Raw genomic sequence first — 27,933 nt, 5'->3', positions numbered from 1 at the left:
ACATGGACATTGATATTAAAGTATTCTACTATGACAAACAATGAACAGGAAACAACAACAACAACAGCAAGAGACAACAATGGAAGTGGAACCATAAGAAGGAAATTTGAAGAAAAGTGTCCTCAAAAAATTATTTGGACAACAGAGTATGCCGCTCCAGAATGCAGGATAACCCAATCCAGTAATGTCTACACCATCACCTCGCCAATATTCTTCATCAAATACGCGATCTTCCATATCCCCATCACAGTCATGATTGTTGGAATAACAGTTTTCCATGTTCAAAGTGCACTAGACTGTAGCTCTTTGTTATACTAGTCAATGCCCTGGTTCCTTCAGAAAGCCAATTGAGGGACAGGTTTGGTTCAACTATGCATATCGTGGATGCCCAGGTACCATAGAGATGCGCTTACTTCTTTCTGGTGTTTACTTGGGCTATGTGCTGTCTAGCTGGGTTGGTGGTTTTCTTTATCTTCCTAGCAACCATCGAATGAAATCACATGTGTTGTGCCTAATAGAAGAATAGGAAACTTGAAAGCCTTCAAATTGCATGTACGAGAGTCCTGGAGACTTGAAACAGCAGACATGTAGTTCTGGCCTGAGGCCACCGTCATCCATCATAGAAATACCAACATATATATTTACCAACATATATATTGACCACACACTTCCCGCTGCCCTAGAGATGGATTATAAGTTCTAGAATAAATTTCATCATATTCCTCTAATGCATATGCATGGGTCTAGGGTATAGACCACGCCCACTCAGCTTGATACACAAACAAAGCAGAATATTTAAGAAAAATATAAGTTAAAGGAAGTGCAACCTAATACTAGTGTCCCCAACAGCAGGTGGCCTAGTGGTAACAGGTTGCACCTGTGTACTATGAGAGAAGTGCCAAAGATCTTCCACTACCTGGACTAGTCGTTCTCGTGTTTATACTCTTTTTTCCCCTTTATCGGTCATTTTTTATCATCATCATCTCCAAAATTATATCCCTCAGCCAAATGCGTAGTTGTTGTATACTTCGGAGCGGAAAATACATGCCCCAGGCCCATAACGCACGTGATCCAGATAAGCCGATAAGCAATTTTCCCTCCGGCAACCCCCCGAAAAAAGAAACAGAAAGCCCAGAATCACTTCGTGCTGCTGGCAGTGCTACTTTACAAAATTCATCTACGTCTTTCTCTTGTGTCCATCTACATACATATTCCCTCCATACCAACCTCCACCCCAACACAACCATGGTGCAAGGATCATTGAAAAAGGCCGGTCCCGGCGGCCCAGGCAGGAAGTAAGTGCCACTCAGAGGCAAAACCACAACCACAACCACAACCACAACCACTACAGACGACAGACACAGTCCCATCCGTCTACCCAGGAGAAATTCTCCAAAAAAAACTAAACTAACACACCCACTCACCAGGCCCGCCAAGACCACAAGACCCGGTGTCCGCTCCGTCGCGCCCAAGAAAGCCGGCCTGATCAAGCAGAAGAAACTGACCAAGGTACGCACCGATATGCTTCCGAGTCTCCATCTCCTCGATGCAGATTGCACTCGTGCTCTGCGCTCTATGATACAAGAACAAGCACAAGAAAGACAAAAAATCACTAACACCGCTCTTAGAAACTCACATCCGGCCTCGTCTCAATGACAGAACGCAGTCTGGCAACAAAGGCAGGCCATCTCGAGCTACTGTCTGGTGGAAAGAAGGACCGTCTGCAGAAGGAGCGGAATGCGGCTCGCAAGGATGGGACTTTGGCTCGCAAGGATGCAGGATTGAAGTCTGGTCCTAAGAAGGCGACTTGAATTTGCGGTTGTGGGGAATTCAATGTTTTAAAGATTGAGATGTTTTGGTCTGATTCGATCGTGTTTGCAATTCGTCTATACAGAGCTCGTTATATGAGTGCATGAAATCGATACCCTATTTCTATTGTCTTTTTTTGGTTTTGGTGGTCTACATAGTAATATTTCCTATGCATATAGTTAGATAGGGGCAAGGTAGGTAGGCAGTATGGGATGGACAAGAATGAAGTAAAGATGAGAAGCAGTGTATAACTATATGTCGGTAAGTAGTAATTCTATGTACAAATTGTAAAAACCCCCAACCGAATAGGATAAAACATGCGGGAAAATCATCAAATCATAAGGCAGATCTTGTATGTAATAGTCATGATGCATCCAATAGAAACAACGAAATCTCGAAGAGAAAAAGGAGATAAACGAAACAGAAATAAACAAAAAAAAGGGTATCTATAATTCTAACTCCAATGCCGTTACCATCCAAACCATATTCGCAGATCAGATCTGCCATCCCGATCTCAGAACTTCGAGATGCGGCTTGGAACGCCAGCCTGCTCAATCAGGTCCTGGCCACGCTCCATCCAGCCATTGAAGCCACCATCACTGGAGTCCGAAGGGAAATCATCCCACACGGCATTCTCCGAGTCCGCATATGTCGACCAGATGCCCTTGGGGACATCCGCCGCCGACCAGGAGGGCAGCTTCGCCAGCACGCAGGTGTAGTAGACGTAAAGAATGCGGCAGAGGAGCTCGACGCGGTCGACGTAGTGCTGCTGTGTGGGGTCGGGGGTCTGACCGCCGTCGCCGAGCCGCTTCCACCAGCTCACGCGCCATCGCAGGGTTAGCAGGATGTGGCCGAGTTCGCCGAGGAAGCGGACATGCGTCTCGTGGGATATCTGCTTCCACTTGATGTTGTAGAAGTCGCGCTCGAGCTTGCGGAAGCCTTCGACTTCGAGCATGCGGCAGAAGATTCGGGAGAGTTGAGCTGCGAGGAGGATCTCGCGTTGGTCTTCTGGGCTGTTGATGTCCATTGTTCGTTCTTCGCCTGTTGAGTCGAGAGGCACGAAGCTGTATTTGGCGCGACTTGGCATGTTGTTCCACTGGGAGAGGAGGGTCTGGGGTTGGTTAGCTTTTGCGCTCTTGGCATGTAGGATAGTGAAGTCTTACATAGGCTTGGTTCATTGGGTCACAGTCCGCAACGCAGGACAGCCAGTTCTTGGACTTGTCCTTCGAGTCCACAATTCGTCGGTCGATGAACTCGAGGAAAGTGGACTTCGAGTTGCCGTTGTACTCACTCAGGGTCTTCAGGAACTTGTAGGTCTCTCCCAGGTCAAGGACGTAGAGAGAGCCCCAAGCTTGGCTAGCGCGAATGTTGAACCGCCCCTGGCGCTCGGCGAGCAAAGACAAGAGTTGACTGAGGTCAAATTCAGATGGAATCGCCATCCGGACTCGATTGGAACCATCCATCGTAGGGTGGTTGACAGCTCGTTGAGCTAGATAGGGTCAGTCAATTTGAAGAATCCTTGGGGAGGTTTGCTGGATGCTTACAGATGTAGTTGCAGGTTCCAAACTCGACAATGCTGGAGAAGCATGCACGAGCACATGGTTGCTCGTGGAGTGTGGGGCGACAAGCATCGCAAGGGGCGCTTCCGTCGCACTGCAGACACGTTAGCTTTATGAAAATTCAAAAATTTACGTGGAAATCCTTACCTTGCGCTTGTTTAGTCGACACTGGACACAAGTATCCTTGTTTTTCCGGCGCAGGCCTGCATTGGCCCGTCCAACCATACTCAATGGGCCCTTACGACGGGCGCCACGTGGGGAGAGACAAAGTCCGCAGACGCAATGGAGCCGCCTTGGCCATCCTCCTGGACAATTTGCAGGGGCCTTGTGATGCCCTGATCCATTGAAGCGGGGTTTCTGGCCTTGCGTTTCTTGACTGTAGCCGAGGTCTGCATGGCAAGTGGTGCCGGTCGACCGGCACGCTGGCCAGCGGTCGACGAAGCCCTCGATCTTGCAGGAACAGTGGATACTAGAGACTCCACAGGGGCCTCGCTCACCATGAAGGCAGTGGTCTTGAACGCAGGCTGCGACCCCTCAGGTGAACTGGATTCATGCGGTGAGGTCTTCCACTGGACATCGTCGTCTTCCAACTGACGATCCGCAAATGCAGGGGCCTCGTCGCTAGTGGCGGAGTAGGAGCACTCGTATATTCCCGACAAATCGCCCGACACGGAAGAGTTTTCGGATTTGAATTGGAACTCCTGTCCGATTTGTGCGTTTAGCGGGCCAGCGGGTTGAGAGACCGGCGTGATCTGCTGGGTGGGCAGTTGGGATTCCAGACTATTCAGCCATCGCGATTCCAGCGATCTGATAGAATTCTGGAACCCCCGCAGGGAGTGATCCTTGGGGCTCTCCTGTGCGTCCACTGAGAGTCCCATGGACTCTTGCGGTGGTGGCATATTGTCCACGGGAATGCCATGTTGAATTTCAGTCCACTCCTCGGGGATCATGGGAAAGGACTGCGGAATCTGCTGGAACGACATGATGCCTTCTACCGGGACATCGGAGAAACCGCCGTGAGGCATCTCTCCAACGTCATCGACAATGACGGCCCCATCCGAGTGATTCGGTCCTTTCGCGTAGGGGTAGAGTAGAGATGCATCCATCGGCATGGCCACTGAGTTGTACAGTTGAAAGTGTGGCCAAGCCTCGTCGGAATGGTAATTTTCGTCGGCGGAAGATGGGATGGTCTTGGGGCTAAGAGTGCCACTGGCAGTGCCCTCGACGAGGCCATCGGGGTAGTTCAAGTTCTCGGGTGCTACATCGTGCTTTCTATAACCAAACAAGTGTCAGCCACATCGACATCGGACGTCGTGGTTTTTCACATGGGGAAAAGGTTTCCGGACCTGTTCTCCAGACGACGGAATTCTCCAGCCAATGGGCCATGGAAGGTGCCTAAGTCCGCGATATCCGCATCACACTGACTCGATTCCTGGCTGGTGTCCCACTCGGGTGGTTGGTCATACCCAAGATGTTCCCATGAGGCGACAGAAAAGGTGCCCTCAGTTTGCCAATTGTCCAAGATTTTGGGGTCGATCCCCGCAGCGGTCCCAGTACTTCCACAGTCCATACAGAATGAGAGGGTGAGGTTGCGGTGACGACCTCGTTGAGCAAAGATCCCAAAAAGACTTGGCTTTTTGAGACTTTGCGGGTTCAGGTAGATGACAGAATGGTGGTTTATATAAGTAAACGGCGAAGATGTGTCGACGTGTTCGGAGTATTCGAATGGATAATATAGTTGGTAGTGAATTGAAGAGGAGAGAGTTGAGGGGCCAGAGGATTGTTGAAGGGCTAACGGGATTCCCCACCACAAGATTTTCTGCGATCGTCTTTAGCGTGCTGCCGGCACAGACCACTTTAGTATTTGGCCTTTTATTTACAACGAGGTATGAATGTATGTTGTAAATAGATTTTTTGGTGGAAGTTGTATATTTAAATCTTTAAATTCCAACTAGATTGATATACATATTGAAAAATATAGGACATATGTTTGTACTCCTTCATTAAGGGCTGTATATCTTTCTCCGATAGGATCTCCGGCACAGTCTCACTTCGTCTTACGAGAGCAGATGGTCCACCGATGTATCAAAAATGTACGTGGCGGGCCCCTGAGATATGAATGGTCCAGGAACCTTGGGGGGAGGGGGTTTTTTGTTCCTGTGTTTTAATGCAGACGCATTAGGCAGATTAAAATGTAATCCTCCCCCTCAATTATTCAGTCGAACCCTCAAATAGAAATTTCCATCCAGACCTTGTTCTACCGTGTAGGTTGCAGCACTGTCTTGGCACACACTTGGCAGGGTAACACCTGGGGGGCATGCAGAATTGATTACCTCATCTTCCCTTTTCGGCTTTAAGCTTCTGATATAAAACCCTAGAAGTATAAGAGCATATATGTTGTACTATAACTATACCTTATGGCTTACTGTTATCTCTAAAGAATATATCATTGATGATATAAACCCTTGGAACACATGATATATCCATTACTAAGTTATATAAATGGGCCCATATACCTACAAAGTAGGTGGTAAGATTGAATAGCATTTACCTAGGTATAACTAAATGAACTACAACGTATTAACATCCCGGATGATATATCCTACCTTTACTATTCCAGCCTTGTACAGCACATAACATATTAACCTTGAAATCCCCAGACTCACCAACATATCGAATAATTGAAAATCAATAGTCAGCATCCCCGAAAGAACCCCGAATTGGTTCACCGCACGCTGCATTCGGTCCTACCATTACCGTCCCCGCAGCCTGAACGGCTTCACCCCGGTGTGTAATTCGGTGTGGCCAATGGCTCATTCTTTACCTTGATTTCCCCCAGGTATAAGTGTCCTGCACCCCGAGTATTTCCGGGGTGCAGAAATATTTCTTTCTTTTCTTGTTCTCTTTTTTTAAAAAAAAAAAAACATAGAAAAGAACAAGATAAAAAATCACCGTCCAAACCGCCGGGGAAACCAAAATCAAGATCCAAATTGAAACTCCGAATATTCACCCATAACGCCCTTGGCGCTGCTTAATCCCGTCATGCACATCCTGGTAAGTGAGATCACCGGCAATATTTTCTTTTCTTTTTTCTTTTTTTTCCCCTCCCCTGGCAAAATGTACGGAAAACGGAGTATAGAAAGCCATTTCCTGCAAGGATCTGCTTATAGATCCATACTTCCTCGGGGGAATATCATCACCACATGATACTCCACATCCTCGTTATCGCATTTTTATCAAATTTCCTTACGCCCGAGCAATACGTTGCACAAACGTAGATAAAGCCCAAAGAAGAAAGAAAAGAAAAACCAACCAAGAAAAAGCCAAGACAAATAAACTAACAATTCCCAAAAATAGGTCGTCAACGACGATGGTCCCCCAAGCACCAAACTCTCACCATACGTCCGGCCTCTAGTCGAAGCCCTCAAAGCAAACGGCCACCAAGTCTCCGTAGCAATCCCCGCAGCCTCACGCTCGTGGATCGGAAAAGCCCACTTAATCGAAGCCTCCCTAACAGCCAGCTACGTCCACCCAGACGCCTTCAACGCAGACGGCAGCTGGGACGAGAGCTTCGAATCCCCAGACCCGGAGAATGATTGGGTAGTGATCCGCAACGGCACACCAGCCAGCTGCACGCAATTAGGTCTGTACAACCTATTTAGCGAGCGGGCGCCGATCGACCTGGTCATCTCGGGCCCGAACCACGGCCGCAATGCTTCCACCATCTACAACCTGTCCTCGGGGACGGTAGGCGGTGCGCTGGAAGCGGTGTTTTGTAGCAAGCGCGGTATTGCTATCTCGTTTGGTAGCAAGGACCCGCAGCCTGATGATATTATTGCGGCGGCGGCCAGACTCGCTGTTAGGGTTGTCCGGCATCTTTATGAGAATTGGGATGAGAGGGTCGAGCTTTATAATATCAATGTTCCTATGGTTCTTGATGTTGAGGAGAGGCCTGTGCTTTATACGCGCACTTTGCCGTATTATTGGTCCAGAGGGTGTTTGTATGCTGAGGAGGGGACGGGGAAGAAGCTTAATGGTGCGAATGGCGTGAACGGTGTTCATGTCAATGGCGAGACTAATGGCACGGCTGTTAATGGACATGTCCCTGCGTCTTCCAGACAGCGTCAGTTTAAGTGGTCTGCTGATTTGTCGGATATGAAAAAGACGTTGCAGGAGAGTGAGGTTGGCACGGATGCTCATACCGTGCTCAATGGGTCAACTAGGTAAGATATGGTTTTTCTTTTTCTTTTCTTTTTTTTTTTTTTTTTTTTGCTTTGCGCTGCTGGGACCGGATATACTAATGCTGTGATTTAGTGTGACTGCCCTCCGAGCCAACTTCTGGCATGTCCCCGGTCTTGAAGGGCCGCTGGACATTGATGCTTGAATGAGTTCTTGAACATATTCTGAAATGCTTTGGATGATCCTACGATACCCGCCATTGAATGGTTTTCGGAAATGCATAATATGGTGATTTATGGGAAGACCGGTCCGTTTTGTACATATACGGGAATTACAACTAGAATATGAGGACCTGTGAGATTGACGCCGAAAATGACCGCTTTTGAGGCCAGAAAACGGCTGCCTTTCCACCCGTAAGTAACTTTGGACGTCCAGCTGCCCCTTAACCGTGTATCGTGTATCGCACCGGACTTACAACTTGACTAATGTTCATTATAAACCCTTGCCTTGAGCTTTTCCTGTTTGTCTCCTGGTTTTCTTTGGTTTTCCATCTTCATATGCTAGTTTTAGAGATGCATACAAAATACACCTACTATACTTCGCACTATATTCACTACCCGCCAGGATATTAAGATCCAGTATAGTGCTAAATCTCACCATAGCAGGGCTGCGCTAGGTCTCCTTGAATTCACCTATTACTGGGGCTGAGTATATCTGAAAGTTCCCGCTAAATGGAGGTCTGAGCAAGCCATCCTCGGAACATGAAACGTTAGCTCCTCAGGCAAACATGCAGGAATAGACTTATTGGGAGGATGGAGACTCCAGAAGTTCCGCAGCCGTTCTTACCAGTTTGTGCTGTGATTGAATAAGGTTCAGACTATAAGTTGAGCCGGAGTTGTCTCGATTTCCTAGGCACTAAGGATAAGTAAGCCTCAGGGCATAACGTGGTAGCGTCTTTAGCCTTCTAAGATTTCTAATTAAAGATCTAGCGCCGCAGTCTCTCATCGAGAACAGGATTTCTCGAGGATGTGTCATAAGGTACAGTTAGTTAACTAGTGCGAGCCAAATTGGCTTGTTCTTTATTTAGAGATTGGCGCTGTCTGCAAGGGCCCTGCAGTTTCTTATCACCTCACGTCACATCTGACAGCGGCTATTGTACAAGATCATAAGTGTAGGCTAAAGAGTATATAAACTACTTTGAATATATTGTAAGCTCACTCGTTTCAAAGATAAATACATTCGCAGAGAACCCATCATAATACAAAACCGATACCTCTCAATAAAATCTATTGAAGCGGCCGCACACAAATGCCTTCTAACAAAGACCGCCTACACGTTGCCCTCTATGTGCGAGGAGGTGCTCCTACCATGTCGGGCAAGGAAGACACGTAGGTTCACTGTGTAACTACTCCTTTAGCACGCATATATCTGACATTATCCATCTAGCTATCACTGGGCGTTGATTGTGGGACCGAAAATTGAAACGGAAGGTAAAATGGGGGTCCGTTATCACGCAAAGGAGAGGCTTAAAGCCCCGGGGGTAGTTGAATGGGAATTCGAGGAGCGTGAATCCCTGCTTCTCGCCACCAGCATGCTGCTTGTTCGAGTGATAATCGGAAAGGTAGAGGATGGCAGTCGATTGGTGGAAATATTGCGCAGTATACCTATCAGACAAGGCCAAGCAGGATGGAACTGTATATTCTAAGTAAAAGAGGCGCTCGATGCGCTGAAGGCCGACGGCAAAGCCTTAGGCACGAATGTCATTGAATGGGAAAAGGTACGCAGCGAGGCGATGGCGTTTTGCCAAAGCAAGAAATATCAGCATCGATTTGATGGCCAAGGGAACTTTGACACAACCAAAGTCCCAACCTATGACCTGATTGAGAGGAAGGAGATCACTATTTAAGACATATAGCCTCAAATATCTCCAAAATATTTCTGGCGAATGCGTTCCATTGCTAGCTCTTCTGGCATCGGAAGAAGAAATTTATCGATCTCATTGACCCAAAAAGGATTTCGTGGATTGACTTGGTAGGCAGTAGTGTATTCCCAATATGATGGATACCAACCAGAAGTTTCCCAATCAATAATTCCGACAATATTCTCCTCATGAACCAGTATATTGAGGCTGCTAAGGTCGCCGTGAGTAAATTTTAATGGCCATGATTTGCCTTGCTGTTTGATAAGCTCCTGAATCTCAGGATCAAAACCAGGATCGAATTCGATACCTTCTCGTAAATGCCGATGAAAATCCTGGATGGTATGAAAGGGACCTAAACGCAAGGAGTTGCCGGGTAATCGGCAGTCAAACATGGATCCGCCATCAACAGAAGCTATTTTTGTGCCCTCTGGTGCCGGGATTTCTCGCATCTCTTGAATCATAGACTTCAATTTTGAAAGCAGCTTAGCCTTTGATTCCTCATTTCGTTGCACCCAACCAACTCCAATCATATCCCCTTTAATTCTCTCCATCAGGATATAGGTCTGGTCACAGTGTGTGAACGCAGATATAACCCTTGGGACTGGAATCGACGTTTTCTGCGATATGAAACGCATTGTGGAAGCCTCGGATAAATGCACATGGGAACCGTACTTGACACACAACCGGTTTGTCAACATAAGAACGCTTCCCTTCCGAGGCCTAATAGACTTAAGCAGCCGGATGGCCCAGAGTGTAAAATACCGATTTAAAGCCGTGTCATTGAATGGAACTGATGTGGTTTGCGTAGAGGGCGAAGGCAAACGGAGGTTATCCTTGTGCGACATCAAGGCAATTGTGACGAAAGGCAGCGTTTTAGCACGTATTTGACCAATCCCTTAAAAGAGTTCTTCTTAGAGAGAAGCAGTGGGTAAACTGGAAAACTGTGTAATTGCGCAAGGAGAGAAGAACTATCTACGTGGAGACTAAATTACTGGGAGCAACCACTGGAGGTCACGTGACCTTCCAACGGTTCTCTTGTGACTTGGAATACTGTACCTATGTAGGGAGCCATAGTTAGTTATATAGTTAGTTAGTTAACTAACTCATAGTTACATTAAAGAACATTGTACGGAGTATAGTACATAGAAAAAATACATAGAAGTGTGAACGTGGGATAGGGGTCGATTTCTAAGCTGATACAATTCGACATGTGATACCACACCGCATGTGACTTCCTTAATGCCACGTGACAAGCCCCTAAAACAATGTTGAGAGACAGCGCCACAAGCTCTAAGACTTTGTATTCATATTCATAGGCACAGGTACTAGCGCCTCAGAGCCGTCAAGATCTAGTTATTGACTGGAGAGGGATTCTGACATGACTGCGGAAGCTTAGCGTCGCAGACCCAACTTGTTTTCTTCTAAGATTTCTTCATTTCCTTTTCACTAAAGACTTTTTCGGAAGCAATTAACTACATATATTGTAGGTAGTTATGTGACGGCGTATCATGACACTAAACCTAAAAAGGCAAAGCTAACTCGATATAGTAATTCATAGATCCGCCGTTTACATACAACATACACGATCTTTTTTTTTTTTTTTTTTTTTTATGAAATGACAAAAATAGTCGACTGCTTATGCGACTTTGTCATATCTCTTTGGTGGTTGTTTTAAATTTCTTTTTAGGTGTATACGAAGGCCGTTAAAATGATACTTCGTGTAAAAACTCCTTTCCTTGTCATGTCTTTTGGGATGTATACGAAAACACACTTTGTGCAGAGTGTATAACCTTTGATGAAATCGATAATGGTCATTTGCTGTTATTCTCGCTACTGAAAATCCTGGTGTAACAACTGAAACAAAATATAGAAATAGAAATAGCTAGTGCGGGTGTATCACAAACGACAGGAGATGCTGGAATAAGAGCGTCAGCTCTTGAGCTCGGTATAAAAGATCACAGCAGTCCTAGAGCGCACGCGCAGCTTCGCCTGCACCGCTATCCACAGTTGATGCCTGCTCAGCCCGCATCTTGCCCTTGCTGATACCTCCCTCACCCACGCCCATTCGTCGAGCCACGTATCGCTGCGCGATAATACCAGCACTCAAAGAGAGGGTCTCCTCAATCCACTCCGAGACCCACTCGCGGGGGTCGACACCTCCACTCTCGATGACCTCAGCAATGGCATCGGGCACCACAATACGCTGGACATTCGTATCCTCGGCCTCGGGATTCTCAGGGGCTGGTACCGAAGCATCGAGCCATTCAATCCATGTCTGCGGAATACTCTGAGAGATGGCGTGGAAGGCAATGCCATGGATGGGGTCGTGGAGGTACAGCGCGAAGGAGATCTCCTCCTCTTGCGTGTCAGCTTCCACAACTCCCTCGGTAGCCTTCTCGCCAGTCGCACCGGCCTGGAAGAGGTCCTTGGAAGTCGTCTGGCTGATAGCCTGGATAGCCAAGAAGATATCGCTGCTGCGGACTGGGTTCGATTCACTCAGGACTTCCGAAGCGTGCTTCGCGGCCTCTTCAACTCCGCCACGGGACGAGAAGTACTCGGTGGCATAGGACTCGGCGCTGGCCCGTGCGAGCTTGGAGCCCTCCACGGTGCCTCGCACGGAAGAGATGCTCCGCGGTTGTCCAGGTGTAACCGTCCGCCACCAGGGCCCGTCATTCCAGCCGGCACTGGTCATGTAGCCGGTAACATCGAGCCCGCGCTTCGGGGACGACTCCTGACCCCGCTGGATCACCAATAGGTCTCCGCCCTCGACTTGAGACATCACTCGCGAGAACACCGCATAGACTAGAGGGTCGATGCCCGGGTACCCGGACATGTCGTGAGTCACGTGAATTTGTAGACGTTCATGCGAAGAAATGGGAGGGGCGAGTGTGTGGATGAGGTTGGTGAATGTCGGGATTGCCCTGTCTCGAAGCTCACCCCCTGTGTATGCTAGTTAGGTGTCTGCACGTAGTAGCATATCTTGAGTAGAAAGATCCATACCAAGATCACGAAGAGCTCCAACATTGCCCTTCACCTGCTGAGCCCACTTCTGAGCCTCCTCGTTATTCTGAATCTCCTTGACAGCCGCCTCAGCCTGTTTCATAGCCGCGGTGGCCGTCGCGAACAGGCCTCCCGACCATCCACCCCACCAGCCGGCACCCTCCTCGGCTGATTGCTGCGCGGGGACATTCTCAAGCTCAGCCTTGGGCTGTTCTGATTTGGTTTCTGGGCGTGAAGACCGGCTGGTCTCCTCAGACTGGCGGACCGGCGCCTTGTCCTCGGTCGGTCGGTCGATGGTCGCACTCGGGCGGGGAGATCGTGTAGATGACCTGGGCTTATCGGAAGACAGGCGCGGAGTACCCGGTCCACTGGCTGGACGCTGTGTGGCTAGGTGATCCAGCTCGGCCAGGATATCCTCCTGCCCGCCCTTGGCATTGTCGGATGTGATAGCTTTAGATACTTTGTTGCCGGATTTGTCAAGACCTAGGTTGTCAAACTGAGCTAGAAGCTCGTCACTGGTGGGTTTGGGTCCCTTTGGAGGCATGTTTGTTTGGGGGGGAACAATGTTCAGGAGAGGTGACGACACCGTGGGAGCTTCTGAACTTGTGGAGATCATGTGCCAAGACCAACAGCACTGACTGCAGATGCTTGATGAAAGTCAAATTTAGTTAAGCAGATGGAGAGAGAGCTTTAATTCTTTGATTGGAATATTTTTATTCGATTCTTAGGGGAAATACAAGCCTTGGACATATTGGATTTTGGACCACCTGGGCCTTGAATTTAAATGTGTCACCCCGCACAGTACAGAGGACCCTTGTATACAATGTCACTGTCTTCACTGTTTTCACATCTTCACATCTTCACATTTGCTCCTTACAAGTCCATACCTGGAATGTCAATCACAATCAAACCAAACCTACGGAAGCAACTCGGAAGTGCAAACCCGACTCCCGCGGCTTTGACTTATCCGCTCGATCTGGACCCACGCGGGGTTGCCGATAAATAGTTTCTCATTCCCCGTATAGAGTCCAGTTCCCCTTTGGCTAAAAAAAAATAAGAATAGTATCTTGCAGCTTTAAATCAGGTACCGAATACCTGCCTCTCGTTTAAAGCAGCTGTCTGCTCCAAAGCACAGCCTATCGACTCATACCTCAACTGACATCAAACCCCAGATCCCAGATTCCACTTAAATCCAGCCATTGAACGAACCAACTTCCAATTAAGCTCACCTGCAACCTTTGCATACCACCGATCATGCGTCTCCCATACATTGCAAACCCTCCAGCAACTAGCACACCAGACGAAGCCAGAATCCTAGCCAGCGTCCAAGCCCGCCGAGCCCCAAACCCGCTCCTCCCCCTCGACCTAGCCCTCCTACACTCCTACCCAGTCACAGAAGGCTGGAACTCATTTATTGGTGCAATCCGCACCCGAACCACCCTCACAACCGTTGTCCGTGAACTAGCAATCTGCCGCGTCGCAGTGGTCAACGGCGCCCTGTTCGAGTGGGAACAACATGCACCTCTACTTGAGGAAGGTGGATTGAGCGCAGAAGCATTGAAGTTTGTTGGAGATGCTCAGGCAGACTTCTCGAATGAGGCTGCATCGTTAGTCTTGAGTGCTGACCAGAGGGCTGTGTTGAAGTATACCGATGCTATGACTAAGACGGTTACGGTGCCTGATGAGGTTTTTGCGGAGCTGAAGGGGTGCTTTAATGAACGGGAGGTTGTTGAGATTACCGCTACGATTGCGGCTTATAATTGTGTTAGTCGCTTTTTGGTGGCTTTGGATGTTGGCGAGAAGAACCACCTTCACTGAGCTGTAGGTGTTTACAAGCTTTCTGGCAAAACAGACTGGTTTCAGAAGATTTACCGGCCCTTTTATTAATAGGATCTTCTAGCTTGATAGTTACTTAGGCGCAATTAGAGGTCCCGTAGCCCAATTCTCGTGATGATCCATCACATTTAAACAGAATGTGATACATTCAAGTAACGTAGCGCCAAGCATTCAATTATAAAGTAACATACAACTTCCTTCTTTTCTCTTTGTTTCTCTGTTCTGATGTTCTTGTTCTTCTCCATGTGGTTCCTTTCTTTTCTAAAAAAAAAGGTCGCCCTAGTTCAATCAATCTCTCAGTGTTGCGCCCAGGTGATCTAGGCGCCTTAGCGTAATGGCGGCATCCCTACCCTGGAACTGCTATTCGAGATTGCAACACATCTGCGGACTGACAGGGTTTCTTTGCTTCCATGCACTCATGTGTGTCGCCATTGGAAGGCAGCTCTTGAGCCCCTGGTATTTAACAATCTCGCTGTCTATAGTGACGGCTACCATAAAGAAAAAGGACGACGTGGAATTTCCTTAACACATTTCCAAAAACTCACATCCGGCAGTTGTTTCATACGGCGAAACTGGATTCGAATGCTAGAGTACGACATCATTGTCCCCTGCAAACTACTGGACTGGACCACAAGTAAAAACTCGGATTATAGCATAGACAACCAAGTAAGGAAGGTCAATGATTTCGCTTTCCAAACGGCTATACTTGACCTTTTCCAAACGCTTCATTCGTGGAACCAGCGTTGCCATCTCAGCTTGCACCTAGGGCTTCGAGAATCTCGACACAATATGTGGCCTATAATGGAACCAGGTGCCGAGCACTATCCTACCGCCAGTGCGTATCGTTCTTTTGATCGCTACACAGGAATGCACAATATTCCCATCCCCCCATATCGGGCACGCTTTACCAATAATATGCCCGAGCTATATCTAGTACACGTTCCGTGTATTGATACCCTCGCCGTGACAAACGGAGGTCACAACAAAAAATCATCTTCATCAAATCTGGACTGGGGCAATACAGACCATCATCAAGCATTGCCCAACCCTCACTGAGCTGGAACTAGATCTCAACGAATGGGTCCGTCCGGATTACTTGCAGTATATACAAGAACGTCGAGCATGTAAGCTATGTCGTTATTTCCATGCCTTTTCGCCCAGGCATGCTTTACTAACGGTTATGTAGTGCTGGGTTCCTTGCTCGGCAGTATTCCTTGCAGTCTAAGAGTGTTTCGTTATAATGGCACGGCGGATGGCCCGTGGGAACTGAGTATGCCTGCACTAAATGTCATCCCTTTGGGGATTGATAGTATGACTATCAATTTACGAAATCTCAGCAATCAACTTCGGGAATTGAAGTTAAATAGAAACAGTCTTCCATTTGACTTCCTGTGTCCTTTGGATGAAGAAGGCCAGCCTATTATAGGCTCCTTGCAATGGCCCTACTTGAAAACATTGGAAATTGAGGATGTGCCTCCCTGGCTTCCTTCTGGTAAGGAATATCTCCTTTCCGTCGGTATATCTATAGCCACTAAAAGCAAGACAATCAACTAGGGAAATGGATTTGCACTCACACCGCGCACCGAGCCAGGATCGAGAATGGCAAGTGTGGAGGATCAGTGATAGACGAAGAACAATTCCACCGGCTTCTCATATCGGTAGGTTATGCAACCCAACGTATGCCCTGCTTGAAAGAGTTTCATATGGGTTGCTATTACCGGTTCTACCTTTATCTTCAGAACAACGTCGGTGGAAGTATGTTGCAATGGCAATCTCATGTCGAATACCAGCCAGATACTCGAGCTGCAAAGGCATGGAAATTTGACCTAGATGATGTGAGGGTTCAATCTACTACGCCTTTTAGTAAATGTTCTGTGACACTTCCCCGGTAGCCGCCTGACGAGCCTATCTAGCTTGGGCTCCTTGGGCTTGCCAAGTTGACATTATGTTCTACGAAATTTGAAGCAGGGGGTATTTTATAAAGGATAAAAATCATATACAGGATTCAAATCTACTTTTCGGGGTGTATCCAATAGTGCTACCCAAATGCAAAGCAAGAGTAAGTAGACAAGAGAGTTCGTATGATTTATAGTCGGCACAGCCTCCAATACTCGCCGCAAAAGCCATGTAAGTTTCAATAGGCAGATCAGCCCAAAAAATAAACTGTGCTTGGGATGCTACCTAGGTATTAGTCTGGGCCGCGGTTACCGTGAGTGAGTCGTGATTCCGTATGGCATACCCACCGCCATCAAGAATTCAAACAAACAGTGGACTATTATTTCTCGATAAACACTGCTCTTGTGCGACATTGCTTCGATTCTTGTGCAGAATTTATATAGTCCCTGCAGTATGCCGTATGTTTCTAGGCATTTTGTGCTACCTTGTATGTATGTATCTACTATTACGCTTCTTATGTTTGACATTTACTACGATTTGTACTGGAGTATGAGCATATCTCATTGCTAGTGCTTTTCCGCGAAGCTTCTTTGGGGTCTCACTTTGACTCTGTCAACATATACTTTTTTTTTTTTAAAAAAAAAAAAAAAAAAGCAATGAACCAGCCCCAACTAAGATGTTCTAGATTATATCAGGTTAATACAGAAACAATACAAAATACACGACTGTGCACTAGAATACTAAAAATTATTCTGGAGTGACCCTCGGCATTGACGGGTCGAAGGAACGAACGTTCGAGGAAAATTGGGGCGACCCCGGGATCCACTTGTGGTATATTTCCTATCAAGGCTTTTTGGCTGCCGCTTTTACCCTCCTTTTTATATCGTTCTTTCTTACTCTTATTTTTGTCAGTTGAGATTCAACATTGTTAAATAGAAGTCAGATGTTTATTGTGAGGCTTCACTTTGTTCTAAAGAAACCCAATGTGTAACAAATTGAGACCAACTATGCTCAGGAAGTATAGGATGGCGTTATGAAGAACGCGACAACGTACCTTGCCCAACCAGCCAACTTATGATCTAGATAACACTTGTGAAGGTAGATAAATTTAGGATGGAGTTTCTATCCGACAAGGCCCGGAGGGTTATGGGATGTTATTTGGTGATGGAGACATGAGCGGCTAGTCTTGCTAGTGGCGAGGCGGTTACTACAAGGGTTATTCTCGGCTAGAATGGCACCATACTTGATGCTATAGACCACGAGAAGCTGGAGTTAAACAGTTTTTCATTGGTATCTATAGCTGGTTTGGGTTTGGCATGTCCACTGCCCCTACTTGTGACTTGGTATACGAGGGGACAATTGGCGGGGGAGGTACATGTGCAGGACTTATGGTACGTAACTATAAGTAGAGATAATGTAGTAAGAGGTGACAATGTATATTCTAGTCTATATATCCTAATGATGATAGGCGCCACTCCGTTCCTTGTGAAACAGGACCATGGAGACCAGAGGGACCAAGGGTAGACACCCATGGACATACACATGCGATCCGGGTGCTAGTTATCTAATATGATCCAAATATCTGGCATTCGGTTTCCTGTCGCTTGCCCGTGATGAGTGTAGAATAGATGTAGTCGAGTCCATGAGACGGTTGACGAAGGGTTCCCTGGAAGGTAAGCGCATGGCACTTGGTCTCATGGGGTGTCTCCAAACCTTTATTCCAGTGCAGCTGCCTACCTCAATAGCCAGCTATTGAGGAGACAGGCTATTGTTCGACTCCAAAGTACATATCATGTGACGCATGAAAAACAAAAGGTTTGTACCAGAATAAGTGACAATACAAAAAAACAATAAGATCATAGGACAATTGACGATCAATAGAATGTAGAGAATCAATAAAATCCTCAATGAATTGTGATGAATAGTGATCAATCCAAATCCCCAAACCCCCTTTCCTCAATGTAGTCGAATGTGGCTAGTAGATACGAGACCTCTGATTGGTCGGGCCCGGACGGGGTTTCCACTGCCTATGAAACTACAAAACTATCTCTCTCTCGACCTCAATCTCTTCTCAACCTCATCATCCAAAACCCATTTCACCTTCCGATTTATTTTCTACTTCATTGCTCATTCTGTTCTACAATCTCCCTTCATCTACTGTCTTTCTTTTCGTGTCATCTTCTTTGCGCGGTGTCGCGTCCACGAAGATCGTTTTTTTTTCTTCATACTACCCGGGGACGCAAGATCTGCGCGCCAAACACAACTTTGCGACTTACTCCTGCTTTTCACATCTTCTCTATTTCACCTGTCTCCTAAATCTTTTCCTCTCTCCACTTCTCCACATTCTCTCATCCCACTTCACCTTGTCTCCCCAAGTGGACTGTCACCTACCCAGCCTTCTCCAGTCAGATAAGTAAGTACACATCCCTGGCAGCCACTCATGCCCACCCTGCACCTTTCTTTGCAGCACTCACTAACAGTCAGCAGTCATTGGCTGTGACTCGTGTCTCTCCTATCCACAAGGATTCTACTCGACTTTAAACATCTCATGGTAAGTGTCGCGTCTTTTCTACTTTTTTTTTCTTTCTTCTTGTATGGGCACAGTTTCGCAGTGTACTTCCCAAGGTTCCCGGTCAGATCTTGATCCATGCATTTTTGCCCGATCGTGTCTTATGTCTCATGGCTTTTCTCATGTCACATGTCGCGTTTACTGGGTTTACAATGTCTTGCGATTCTTGTGTTCGCGCTGGTCCATGCCTCGTGTCTGGGCCCTTGGAATCGCGGGATTGCACTGCGGTTTACTGGCGTCTTGGCACCCGCAAGCGAACCAACGCTGACCATCTATACAGATTCTTTCTTGACATTCTTCATTCTCCATTTCTTTTTTACTTCTTTTTTTTTCCCTGTTCATTGAAACTCTCATACCCCCTCTTGTTCTTCGTTTCTTTTCTTTTTCTCCGTCCATTTCCGCCAAAATGGCCCCCATCCCAAGGGCCGATTTGGATGGAGACAATGCTTCTTCGGATATTGGTGACAGCCAGGACTCCCCGCTGCGTCGTCAATTTTCTGAACCCTTTCGTCCCCAATCTACTTCTACCCAAATCTCTCAGTCCCCGGAGCCCATCCCTCGACGGCTCAAGTGTGACTGGTGTGGGAAGCTTTTGATGCTCCCAAATGACGCAGACATCTCTGAAGAAGATGTTCTGAATGATCATATCAACGAAGCTCACCCGAAATCTATCAACTTTTCTGGGTATGATGGTGCCGACGATGGCGCCGAAGATCTCGCCGACGAGGGCGCTGATGAGACTTACGACGAGAATGGCGATCTCCAAGATGACGACGCCATTGAACAAGACGAGGCCATAATTCAAGTTGCCAAGCCAGAAGATGGTGAGGCTCAAGATGAAGATGGCGAAGAGATCACAGTGGAACTGACCACTGACGACAACAATGGCACCCTGCCAACCGCAATCCAAGACAATGTCAGCCACATGCCTGAAACGAAACGTGACCTGTTGGACTGGCTCTCCAACCCGCGCACTGGATATCCCGAAGAATATCGTGCCCGCGAGGCCGAGTGGCGACGACCAGATGTTAAAAACCGCCTTGACCGCTTCTGGAACGTTCATGATGCCAACAAATTCTCCCCCAACTACGACCAGGAAGCTGCCAAGTGTGAATCTAGTTGGGACAATGCTTTCCACGACCCTTCCAAGACCAAGAAACGTGATGCTCCTGACCCAGCCTTCCACCCCCTTCCATACAAGAAGCCCAAAGTCGACAGAGGGCAGTTCCTCGAAGTACAGGCTCAGGAAATCGACGAACTTGTCAACATGCTCCGCAATCCCGAAAAATACACCCCAGACGAACTCTACGCACTTACACAGACCGCCGCTTTTGTTTTGAAGTCATTTCAAGATGAATACCTGGCCCTCGATGACCTCTACCTCAAAGCGCATCGACACAAACGGGATGAACCCTCATATCAAACAAAGCGACATCAAATGCAGGGCCACAAGAAGAAGGGCGGAGCCCCACTGGCTCACGCCAATGAGGACAAGGCTGACTTCGAGGACAAGAAAGAAGCCATGCTCTATGGCTACAAACACAATTATTTCTCGACCAACACACCACTCGCGCCCATCCGCACACAGCAGGATCCCTTCGTGCAGGGAGGCTTTGTCCCAACTCCCGCGCAAGCCAGAAAGATGATTGCGAAGAAGAAGGAGACTGGTGATCTTAACCCTGATGGGTGGCCAGCCATGAAGAAACATGGCGTTGAATATCACCCTCAGATGTATGAACCTCGACGCGAGCCACTTGTGCCAAAAGTCACTCGGAAACGCAAGGCCGCAGAGGTTGAAGCACCAACCAAAACCACCGATGCAGAAGACACTCAGAACGAGAGTGCGGATGGTGATGAAACCGATGAAGACAACCATCCCGCAAAGCGACGCACCCGAGGCCGCGGCGGCAAAACCGTCGCTGCCGAATCAACTCACTCTGACACTAACTCTCGCCGAGGCTTTGGCCCTGGCCGTGGCCGTGGCCGCGGACGCGGCCGTGGTGGGCTTGGTCGCCTTGGTTCCTCCCGGGCTACCTTCGAAGTCACCCCTGCCCCAACCCAACCCTCAGTTCGGGGCCGGGGTCGACGTGGCGCTAGCAGCCTGGCCTCCTCATCGCTCCCTCCAGCAGAGACCTCCTTCCAGGCCGTCGAGCCTGTGGCCACCGAAAGCCCTGTCGAATCCGCTCCGACATCGGCCAAGAAGGAGGCTCTCTCTGCGGAGGCAATTGAGGAGGCCAGGCGGCAGAAGATCGCCAATTCGAAGAACCCAAAGAGGACCAAGGCGATGCTCGATCACTGGGACCGGTTCAACCGGGAAGGACGCATTCGAAACCCAAAGCGATCCAAGGCCCAAATCGAGCAGGACCGGACCGTCGACGGCGCCGCCGACGAGGTCCCCAAGCCCACCGGCCGCAGCAAGCGGTCACCCTCGCTGACACCACTTGCTGGCAACCTCGCCCCCAAGGGGCCCACCGGCCTGCCCTCAATGGCAGGCGTACAGGCGCAGCAGCAGCAGCCCATGCCTCCCACTCTCCCTCCCATGGGAGTGGTCTCTCACTACGGCCCCGGCCCAGTGAACCCTTTCGCTGCTGCTGCTGCGCCTGTTGCGCCTATGGCGCAACTGGGGCAACCCATGCCGCCCCAGTACGCCCCATTCCCGTACGTCCAGTACGGGATGGGTCCCCTCCCGGGTCATAACCCGCGGGACCCACGCCATTGAGGGCGGGCCGGCTTCGTCGAGGCAATCTCCAGTTTCCCTCTCTCTCACTTTAGCTATTGTCTTACTTCATGTTCATTTCACTTTTCATTTACAAGTGAGAGAGAGGGGACTGGGGATTGCCTCGACACCAACTGATCATTGCATTCCCGGCCCACCCCAGGGTTTGGAATGGGATCACAACCCCCTCACCCCGGTTTATCTTGACCGCTTGGTGCTCGGCCCTTTTCGTGACTGGGCTGAGCCCGCGGTCGATAAGTCTGGGTGGGGGTGGCTCCCTGTGGTCCCAGACCTCCCTGGGGTGTGGGCTGGGAATGCAATGATCAGATACATTACGAAGATACCGGTGCCCTGGCAGTGTCGACACTGCCAGGGCACCAATACATGTACTTTAAAGGCGCAAATTCAAGTTGCAAAATTTTTTTTCCTCTTCTCAATACGTAGTTATTAGCTTGTACACACTTGTTTCCAAGGTTGTAGATCGTATGTTGAATTTTAGACTCGGTAGACCCATGTTATAAATCAGTTGCACATTTTATACCTTTTTCGCTGTCTATGTCATATGTTTCTACATTTTGTGGCCAATGCCAATCAATAATGGGGGAATATATAGGGGAATATATAGAAAAAAGACTACCAAGAAACTAGTATAAAGGGCATTCTCACAAAAGGTAGCCAGACAATGAAATGGAATACAAGTGAGGAAATTTTGCTGCAGCAGACAAATTAACAGGAATCCTTTGCCAGATACAAGCAAAAAAAAGATAAAAACTCCTACAACCGCTTCAAAATCTTTTTTTTCAACTCACTAACTTCATACTTCATCTAGAGACAGTCACGTGTCACTCACGTGATGTAGGCTGGGTCTCATCCATTATGGCGAGCTTCTTCGATCTGCGACACACTCCTAAACAAATATCCTTCTCTTTCACAACCCCACGCACCTTTCTGGTTTTTCAAATTATTGTTTGTCTCTATCGACGCTACAATGGGTAAAAAAGACGCGGTCCCTCTCTCGAGGAACTACTCGATCGTCCATGGTGCTACTACTGCGAACGTGACTTTGACGACCTGAAGATCCTCATCTCTCATCAGAAAGCTAAGCATTTCAAGTGTGACAACTGCAATCGCAGACTGAATACTGCCGGAGGTAAGTTGCATTTCATCTAGATAAGATGGGCGCATGTACTGATGACTTGTGTCACTAGGTCTATCTGTGCACTTGAGCCAAGTCCATAAGGAGCAATTGACTCAGGTCCACAATGCGCTGCCGAACCGTATGGGTGTTGATATTGAAATCTTCGGTATGGAGGGTATCCCCGCGGATGTCCTCAAGGCCCATCAGCAGCGTGTCGCTTCACAATTTCAGCAGGCCGAGCTAGATCGCCAGCATGCGACAGGCAATCCTCCAACTGGCGTCTCTTCTGGCGGCCAACCGGCGAAGAAGCCCAAGCTCGAACCTGTCTCAGACCTTAAAAAGCGACTGGCTGAGCACAAGGCCAGACGTGCGGAGGCGCTTGCCGGAGGTAGCAGCGGCGACGTGACACCCTCTAGTGCCGTTCCGTCTACATCAACACCTGGTGGATACGTAAGTCGTATCCTGTTATTCAATGTGAAGTGATTTGAGAACTAACAGTTGTTTCTAGGCGCCATCCCCTCAGGTCGCAGCCACTCCGCAATATTCTTACCCTCAGCCCTACGGTGGGCCCCCCGCTGGTGTGACACCTCATTTCTCGCAAACTGGCAGTCCTGTCTATTCAAGCTACTCCCCAGTTGGTGGACAACAGGTCCCTGGTGCCTCGCCGTACACCCCATCCGGGTATCCCTCGCCATTCCCCGCCGGACTTCCTGCACAGCCACCAGTCTCCTACGGGGCTCCTCCTTTCCTTCAGCAACAACCTCCACCATCCGATAACAGATTTACGGGCCTACCGGCCGCCTCAAACCTTCCTCAGCGTCCTGCCTTTGCTGTGCCTTCAGTTAACGCGCACGAAATGCAACAAATGCACATGGGACACGTCCCGGCCCCCACCCCCGCAACTTCGGGTTACTCTAATGCATCCAGCGCTCAACCAACTGAGAATGTCTCCACGGCTGTTGACAGTCAACTTTCAGGCGCAGCCAATGACATGGCATCCAAGACAGAGGGTATCAACAAACCCAAGAAAGAAAAGGCCAAGCCCGCAGTCCGATTGGTTTACAATGATGACACGCTTAGTCCGGAGGAGAAAATGGCGCAGCTACCTCGATATGCGTACGTTCCCGACAAAAGCACGCAAACCGTCCTCGGCGAGCTACCCGGCAACGCAATCGTGGGCGCCATTCAAGATTCCGACACGGTGATCGATCCGGCACATTAAGTTCTGCTTTGTTTTTTCCTGCTGCATTTGCAAGTGATGGAGTTACGGAACCCAGCTAAGTCGACACATCAAAACTTCTAGTTACATATGAGCATTCTCCTGGCTGGATCTTGGCTTGTCATCAGTGGCTCTGATTCCAAATCCTAGACTGGCGAGTCCTCCCCCGTCCTACCATCTCTCTCTCTCCCGACAACCCCAGGAAACGTTGATACTGTTTGAGTTTGGTGTGCCAGATAAAAGAACATATTGAAAGATATTGAAGGAGAAAATCGAAAAACTCACCAAAAAAAATTATCAAAAACTCAAAAGATTCGAGAGGTTCCCTCGAGTCGCCCGTTCGGGGAAGGGAGGCCCAGGTCTAAGCTATTGGCTCGTGAAAAGTCACCTCGACGAGCCTACGTACAGTACGTGCCTTGCCCTTTGATCCTCCCTTCTGACCCCCCACTGGAGGAATAACCCTGGGGGAATCTGTGTGATATGAATGCCTGAGACGGCAAATGATGCCATCTACGGGCGATGTAAGTTTTTAGCGTTTCTCTGGAGGTAGGAAACCCATCTCGGGGCGTTATGGCCTGGAATCCCATGCTGTTTTCGTTATCTACCAATACATGTTTGATTTCTGTGATCTTATCTAGTTATACTTGTATCCGTAAAGCACCAATCTATAGGTACAACATGCAACTAAAGTCAATACACGCAAATGGCCGATAAAGATTCAATTGACGTACAAGTACTACTTACCCCGAACTAACTAACAGTTCAATTCCATCATCTCTCCATTTTCACTTCCATTCCAATCCCATTCCAATCCTAATCAATCAAACCTTCCTCTCCCTAAACGCAACCCCAAAAACAAAAAGTCCATAAGTAGCCAGCACAGACAAAGCCAACGGAACAGGCTTCCCACCCGTCTTAATCACACGCGGAACAGAGCTCCCACCCAGCACAGCCGATGCCAGGAGACCAAGTTCCTCACCGTAGGATTGGCCGGCGCGCAGACGTAGGAATGAAAGGAGGTAGACGAGGCCGACGGAGACGCCGGCGATGATTGAGGGGAGAGAACCGGTGCGGGTGTAGCCGATTATTCCGCCCAGACTTGTTAGGAGGGAGAGGGCTAGTGCGGAGGTTGTTGGTGGGGACTGGGATTGTTAGTTTTGGGTTCTAGTATGTATAGGATATATGTGGGTTGATTGGATAGGAGGCGTGTATGGTGGGGACATACCATTTTGTAGATTTCGAGGTAATTGTCCCTTCTTTTCTGGGGTTTTGGAGGATTATGCGTCAAGAGGAAGAGGGTGAGATTAGGAGAGATAGTTAGATGTAAGTTACGCAGATGGAGCTCGGTCATGCAATTGATTAGTCAGATGACGAAGTCTGGGGTAAATGTGCATGCATAATTTAATGCTGGGAACTATATAATTTTGTATTGGGAAATGTCTATGTGACTACGATTTCAACGTCTGTACTCATGGAATGTGTTCATATTGATGCATTCGTATACTCAAGTCCAATTTTACGGCATATATAACGCTTTATCACACCGAGGTGAGATAGTCTGTTTACCAGCAATTTACAGCAACAACTTGGTAGCAGCACCAATTCGTTCCTGGATGATGGAGCTCCATTTCTAGAAACAAATAAGTTAGCAATTGTACTTAACGCAGGAGTGGTTGGTAAATAAACACATACCTGGGCATTCTCTACATCTCCGGCCTCAAGACTCTCTACCAGCCCAGGGTAGGTGGCTCCCGAGTAACCAGTCCAAATACCAGGGGCAAAGACGACATGCTTGAACCATTCACGGCCATCAAGACCGGGTTGGTACAAGAAAGCCCGTTCAATACCCTTGTACTTCGCATTGGTGGCGCGAATCTGGAACCACAGTCTCACCTTCTTCCACCAGTTGTACCAAGGTACATCATCGCCAAGTTGGGACTTCAGGTCTACAGCATGAGCATCGAAAGCCTTCGCAGATTCCTGGAACTCAAAAATGGCCCTATCTAGAGGCGCGAAGTCGAAATGGGTCTTCTCGGGGAGATTGTCCGCCGCGGGCTTGATGTGGTCCAGGTAGGATTCAAGGCCAAGAGAATAGTCGGTGGCGTTAAGTGCAAGAAGAGGAGACTCTACCAATTGTGCCGCTGCCAGAGCCCAGAGCTTTGTGCAAGCTTGGTGGTAGAGGAAGTCCTTGTCACCGTACTTCTCCATCCATGCGAAGCTATCGTAGTTGGAGTGGTAGTGGTAGACTGGGTCATTCTTATCACGACCAAAGCCAAAGTCGAGACTGGCGACACCGGCGAAATCTTGGAAGGCAGTGAAGTCACTGCCGCTTCCCATCGTCGAGATCTTGCCATTCCAGACATCACGGACTGTCTGGCCCCGCACGGTCTGGTTAGGGGAGAGCACTAGAGCGGTGACATCATTGATGACCTTGTTCAGCAAGGGACTGGCCCGAGGCGCGAAGTTGGTACCCGCAGCAGCCACATCGACATTCAGATAGGCGATGTTGGCCTTGGAGAGCCATGGGAGGTATTCTTCCACCCACTCGGTCGAGCCAAGAAGACCGTACTCTTCGCCGTCCCAGCTGGCAAAGACAACAGTACGCAATGGCTTCCATCCTGCCTTGAGAGCTTCGCCGAAGCTGCGGACGACTTCGTTCAAAGCAGCGGATCCACTGTTAGGATCTCCTGCGCCACCGGCAATCCACGCGTCACGGTGGTTACCGAGGATAACAACCTCATCGGGGATATGGCCCTTGATGGTACCGATAACGTTCCAAAGTGGGGTTGTCACATACTCCTGGAGGTTGTGGAGGTTGATCACCACATCCTCGGGAGATGGTCCGATGTTGTACTCCACACCCTTGTAGCCGAGACCGCCTCCCTGCCAGAACTCGTTGAAGTCCGACGCTTTGGGGCCGTGACCGTTAAGCGCCTTCAAGAATGGCAGAACCTCCTTGTACGATATTGGGAGAGATGGGATTGAAGGGATGGAGTTGTGCGGATCTTGTCGTTCAACTCCAGGCTTAGATGCGTATCCCGGGGTTGTGGGGTCACCAGGGAGGATACCTTGTTCAAGTTAGTCTTGCAGTGCCATTACGGTTGGAGGGAAAGCCTTACTAAGGAATTGAGTGCTACCTCTCTGAATAGCGCTGGGATTCCGTGCAGGTCCATTAGGATAGGCTTCATACCCATTTTCCTCGGTAATTTCACCATCTTCCTGAGGATCACTGTAGATAACTACGCCGACCATGCCAAGCTCCTGTGCACGCTTCACCTTCAAACCACGGAAGATCCCACCGTACTTGGCGATGGCAATCTTACCCTCCAAGGTGATGTTGGTATTTACGAGGTCTTCAAAGTCCTGGTACGTGCCAAAGTTGACATACACATACTGTGCGGTCACATTGCCGGTAGCAGAGTAGCCATGGAACGATGGGACACGGTCTGGTAGGCCGGTAGTAGGATCTTCTTCGAGGACATCCTCCTCCAATGTAGCTTCGAAGGTCACTTCTGTTTTATCACCCGAGGTCTTCAAGAGGGCCAGGCGGTGTTCGAGCGGGTAGTTAAGATAAATGTCATAGGTCGCGAGCCCGGTATCCTCCACGCCAAATTCCTTCCATTTTTCCAAAGTCCAGAGCGCCTGGGAGAGGTTCTTTCCTGCCAAGTGTGGGCCTGCGGTATAGTATCTGCTCCACTCTCGGGCCTTATCTGCGGAAGGCACATTGAGGAGGATCTGCTGGAGCTGTTCGTAGGGCAGACCATAGCTCTCTGGCCACGCTTCGTGGGGGATTGGATGAGCACCAGGGAGATAGGACCAAATGGAGCCGCCCTCTCGAGGCAGGATAGCGGTGGGAAGTAGGAATAGAAGGGTCGCCGCAGAAAGTATGGCCGCAAGGGAGATAGTACACGCTCGACGAAGAGCATGGTGCGGATATCTATGCCGCTGAGGAGCGACATTGACCTCCAGCAGAGGTGTGGTCTCTGAATATCGCATGTCTTTCTCTCTCATCATGTGTGCGGATGAGGGAAGAGGGAACACGTTACTCTTTGTCCAGGTGGAATGCTTCTCCGCATGGTATCATCGACCGA

The 27,933-nt window shown here is 48.7% G+C and overlaps 12 protein-coding genes across 12 annotated transcripts; 7 read left to right on the top strand and 5 right to left on the bottom strand.

The window, feature by feature from the left end:
• The first annotated feature begins 1,183 nt into the window (after positions 1-1,183).
• Positions 1,184-1,820, top strand: N7516_011259 (DUF2462 domain-containing protein). The gene is made up of 3 exons (XM_057223977.1): positions 1,184-1,295; positions 1,428-1,509; positions 1,629-1,820. The coding sequence occupies exons 1-3, from the start codon at positions 1,246-1,248 to the stop codon at positions 1,809-1,811; spliced, it is 315 nt and encodes a 104-aa protein (XP_057069117.1). The 5' UTR covers positions 1,184-1,245; the 3' UTR covers positions 1,812-1,820.
• A 431-nt stretch (positions 1,821-2,251) lies between these two features.
• N7516_011258 (uncharacterized protein) lies at positions 2,252-5,052 on the bottom strand. The gene is made up of 6 exons (XM_057223976.1): positions 4,715-5,052; positions 3,611-4,640; positions 3,516-3,551; positions 3,354-3,462; positions 2,973-3,298; positions 2,252-2,920 (listed from the first exon to the last, which is right to left on the bottom strand). The coding sequence occupies exons 1-6, from the start codon at positions 4,936-4,938 to the stop codon at positions 2,324-2,326; spliced, it is 2,322 nt and encodes a 773-aa protein (XP_057069116.1). The 5' UTR covers positions 4,939-5,052; the 3' UTR covers positions 2,252-2,323.
• A 1,358-nt stretch (positions 5,053-6,410) lies between these two features.
• Positions 6,411-7,752, top strand: N7516_011257 (5'/3'-nucleotidase SurE; the record flags this gene model as incomplete). The annotated part of the gene is made up of 3 exons (XM_057223975.1): positions 6,411-6,422; positions 6,726-7,591; positions 7,683-7,752. The coding sequence occupies 3 exons, from the start codon at positions 6,411-6,413 to the stop codon at positions 7,750-7,752; spliced, it is 948 nt and encodes a 315-aa protein (XP_057069115.1).
• A 1,103-nt stretch (positions 7,753-8,855) lies between these two features.
• On the top strand, positions 8,856-9,453 carry N7516_011256 (uncharacterized protein; the record flags this gene model as incomplete). Its single annotated transcript, XM_057223974.1, is given in 3 exon segments — positions 8,856-8,935; positions 8,994-9,241; positions 9,254-9,453. The coding sequence occupies 3 exon segments, from the start codon at positions 8,856-8,858 to the stop codon at positions 9,451-9,453; spliced, it is 528 nt and encodes a 175-aa protein (XP_057069114.1).
• Positions 9,454-9,464: 11 nt separating this feature from the next.
• On the bottom strand, positions 9,465-10,313 carry N7516_011255 (uncharacterized protein; the record flags this gene model as incomplete). Its single annotated transcript, XM_057223973.1, has 1 exon — positions 9,465-10,313. The coding sequence occupies one exon, from the start codon at positions 10,311-10,313 to the stop codon at positions 9,465-9,467; it is 849 nt and encodes a 282-aa protein (XP_057069113.1).
• A 1,121-nt stretch (positions 10,314-11,434) lies between these two features.
• N7516_011254 (DUF5427 domain-containing protein MTC1) lies at positions 11,435-13,012 on the bottom strand (the record flags this gene model as incomplete). The annotated part of the gene is made up of 2 exons (XM_057223972.1): positions 11,435-12,408; positions 12,469-13,012. The coding sequence occupies 2 exons, from the start codon at positions 13,010-13,012 to the stop codon at positions 11,435-11,437; spliced, it is 1,518 nt and encodes a 505-aa protein (XP_057069112.1).
• Positions 13,013-13,722: 710 nt separating this feature from the next.
• Positions 13,723-14,286, top strand: N7516_011253 (carboxymuconolactone decarboxylase family protein; the record flags this gene model as incomplete). The annotated part of the gene is made up of 1 exon (XM_057223971.1): positions 13,723-14,286. The coding sequence occupies one exon, from the start codon at positions 13,723-13,725 to the stop codon at positions 14,284-14,286; it is 564 nt and encodes a 187-aa protein (XP_057069111.1).
• A 1,149-nt stretch (positions 14,287-15,435) lies between these two features.
• On the top strand, positions 15,436-16,196 carry N7516_011252 (uncharacterized protein; the record flags this gene model as incomplete). The annotated part of the gene is made up of 2 exons (XM_057223970.1): positions 15,436-15,796; positions 15,859-16,196. 2 exons carry the CDS (start codon positions 15,436-15,438, stop codon positions 16,194-16,196), a joined length of 699 nt encoding a protein of 232 aa, XP_057069110.1.
• A 2,979-nt stretch (positions 16,197-19,175) lies between these two features.
• N7516_011251 (uncharacterized protein) lies at positions 19,176-21,488 on the top strand (the record flags this gene model as incomplete). Its single annotated transcript, XM_057223969.1, has 1 exon — positions 19,176-21,488. The coding sequence occupies one exon, from the start codon at positions 19,176-19,178 to the stop codon at positions 21,486-21,488; it is 2,313 nt and encodes a 770-aa protein (XP_057069109.1).
• A 1,276-nt stretch (positions 21,489-22,764) lies between these two features.
• N7516_011250 (putative C2H2 finger domain protein) lies at positions 22,765-23,845 on the top strand (the record flags this gene model as incomplete). Its single annotated transcript, XM_057223968.1, has 2 exons — positions 22,765-23,073; positions 23,132-23,845. The coding sequence occupies 2 exons, from the start codon at positions 22,765-22,767 to the stop codon at positions 23,843-23,845; spliced, it is 1,023 nt and encodes a 340-aa protein (XP_057069108.1).
• Positions 23,846-24,663: 818 nt separating this feature from the next.
• N7516_011249 (TMEM14 family protein) lies at positions 24,664-25,070 on the bottom strand (the record flags this gene model as incomplete). Its single annotated transcript, XM_057223967.1, has 2 exons — positions 24,664-24,984; positions 25,068-25,070. 2 exons carry the CDS (start codon positions 25,068-25,070, stop codon positions 24,664-24,666), a joined length of 324 nt encoding a protein of 107 aa, XP_057069107.1.
• Positions 25,071-25,415: 345 nt separating this feature from the next.
• On the bottom strand, positions 25,416-27,856 carry N7516_011248 (M28 family metallopeptidase; the record flags this gene model as incomplete). The annotated part of the gene is made up of 3 exons (XM_057223966.1): positions 25,416-25,472; positions 25,535-26,910; positions 26,962-27,856. The coding sequence occupies 3 exons, from the start codon at positions 27,854-27,856 to the stop codon at positions 25,416-25,418; spliced, it is 2,328 nt and encodes a 775-aa protein (XP_057069106.1).
• Between the last annotated feature and the right edge of the window lie 77 nt (positions 27,857-27,933).

The sequence above is a fragment of the Penicillium verrucosum genome, assembly GCF_028828655.1.
Source record: "Penicillium verrucosum strain IBT 35672 chromosome Unknown utg000005l_segment0_segment0, whole genome shotgun sequence".
NCBI classification, from domain to species: Eukaryota; Fungi; Ascomycota; class Eurotiomycetes; order Eurotiales; family Aspergillaceae; genus Penicillium; species Penicillium verrucosum.
The sequence above is the reverse complement of the archived record's forward strand: the minus strand, read 5'-3'. Positions and strand labels throughout refer to the sequence as shown.

Bases quoted from the DNA above. Each gene is read 5' to 3' on its own strand.
- N7516_011259 (XM_057223977.1), top strand. From the start codon at position 1,246: ATGGTGCAAGGATCATTGAAAAAGGCCGGTCCCGGCGGCCCAGGCAGG. The intron at 1,296-1,427 runs GTAAGTGCCACT...CCCACTCACCAG, and splicing joins CCCGGCGGCCCAGGCAGGAA to GCCCGCCAAGACCACAAGAC. The intron at 1,510-1,628 runs GTACGCACCGAT...CACCGCTCTTAG, and splicing joins AGCAGAAGAAACTGACCAAG to AAACTCACATCCGGCCTCGT.
- N7516_011258 (XM_057223976.1), bottom strand. From the start codon at position 4,938: ATGGACTGTGGAAGTACTGGGACCGCTGCGGGGATCGACCCCAAAATC. The intron at 4,641-4,714 runs GTCCGGAAACCT...GTTTGGTTATAG, and splicing joins TTCCGTCGTCTGGAGAACAG to AAAGCACGATGTAGCACCCG. The intron at 3,463-3,515 runs GTAAGGATTTCC...ACGTGTCTGCAG, and splicing joins GTCGACTAAACAAGCGCAAG to TGCGACGGAAGCGCCCCTTG.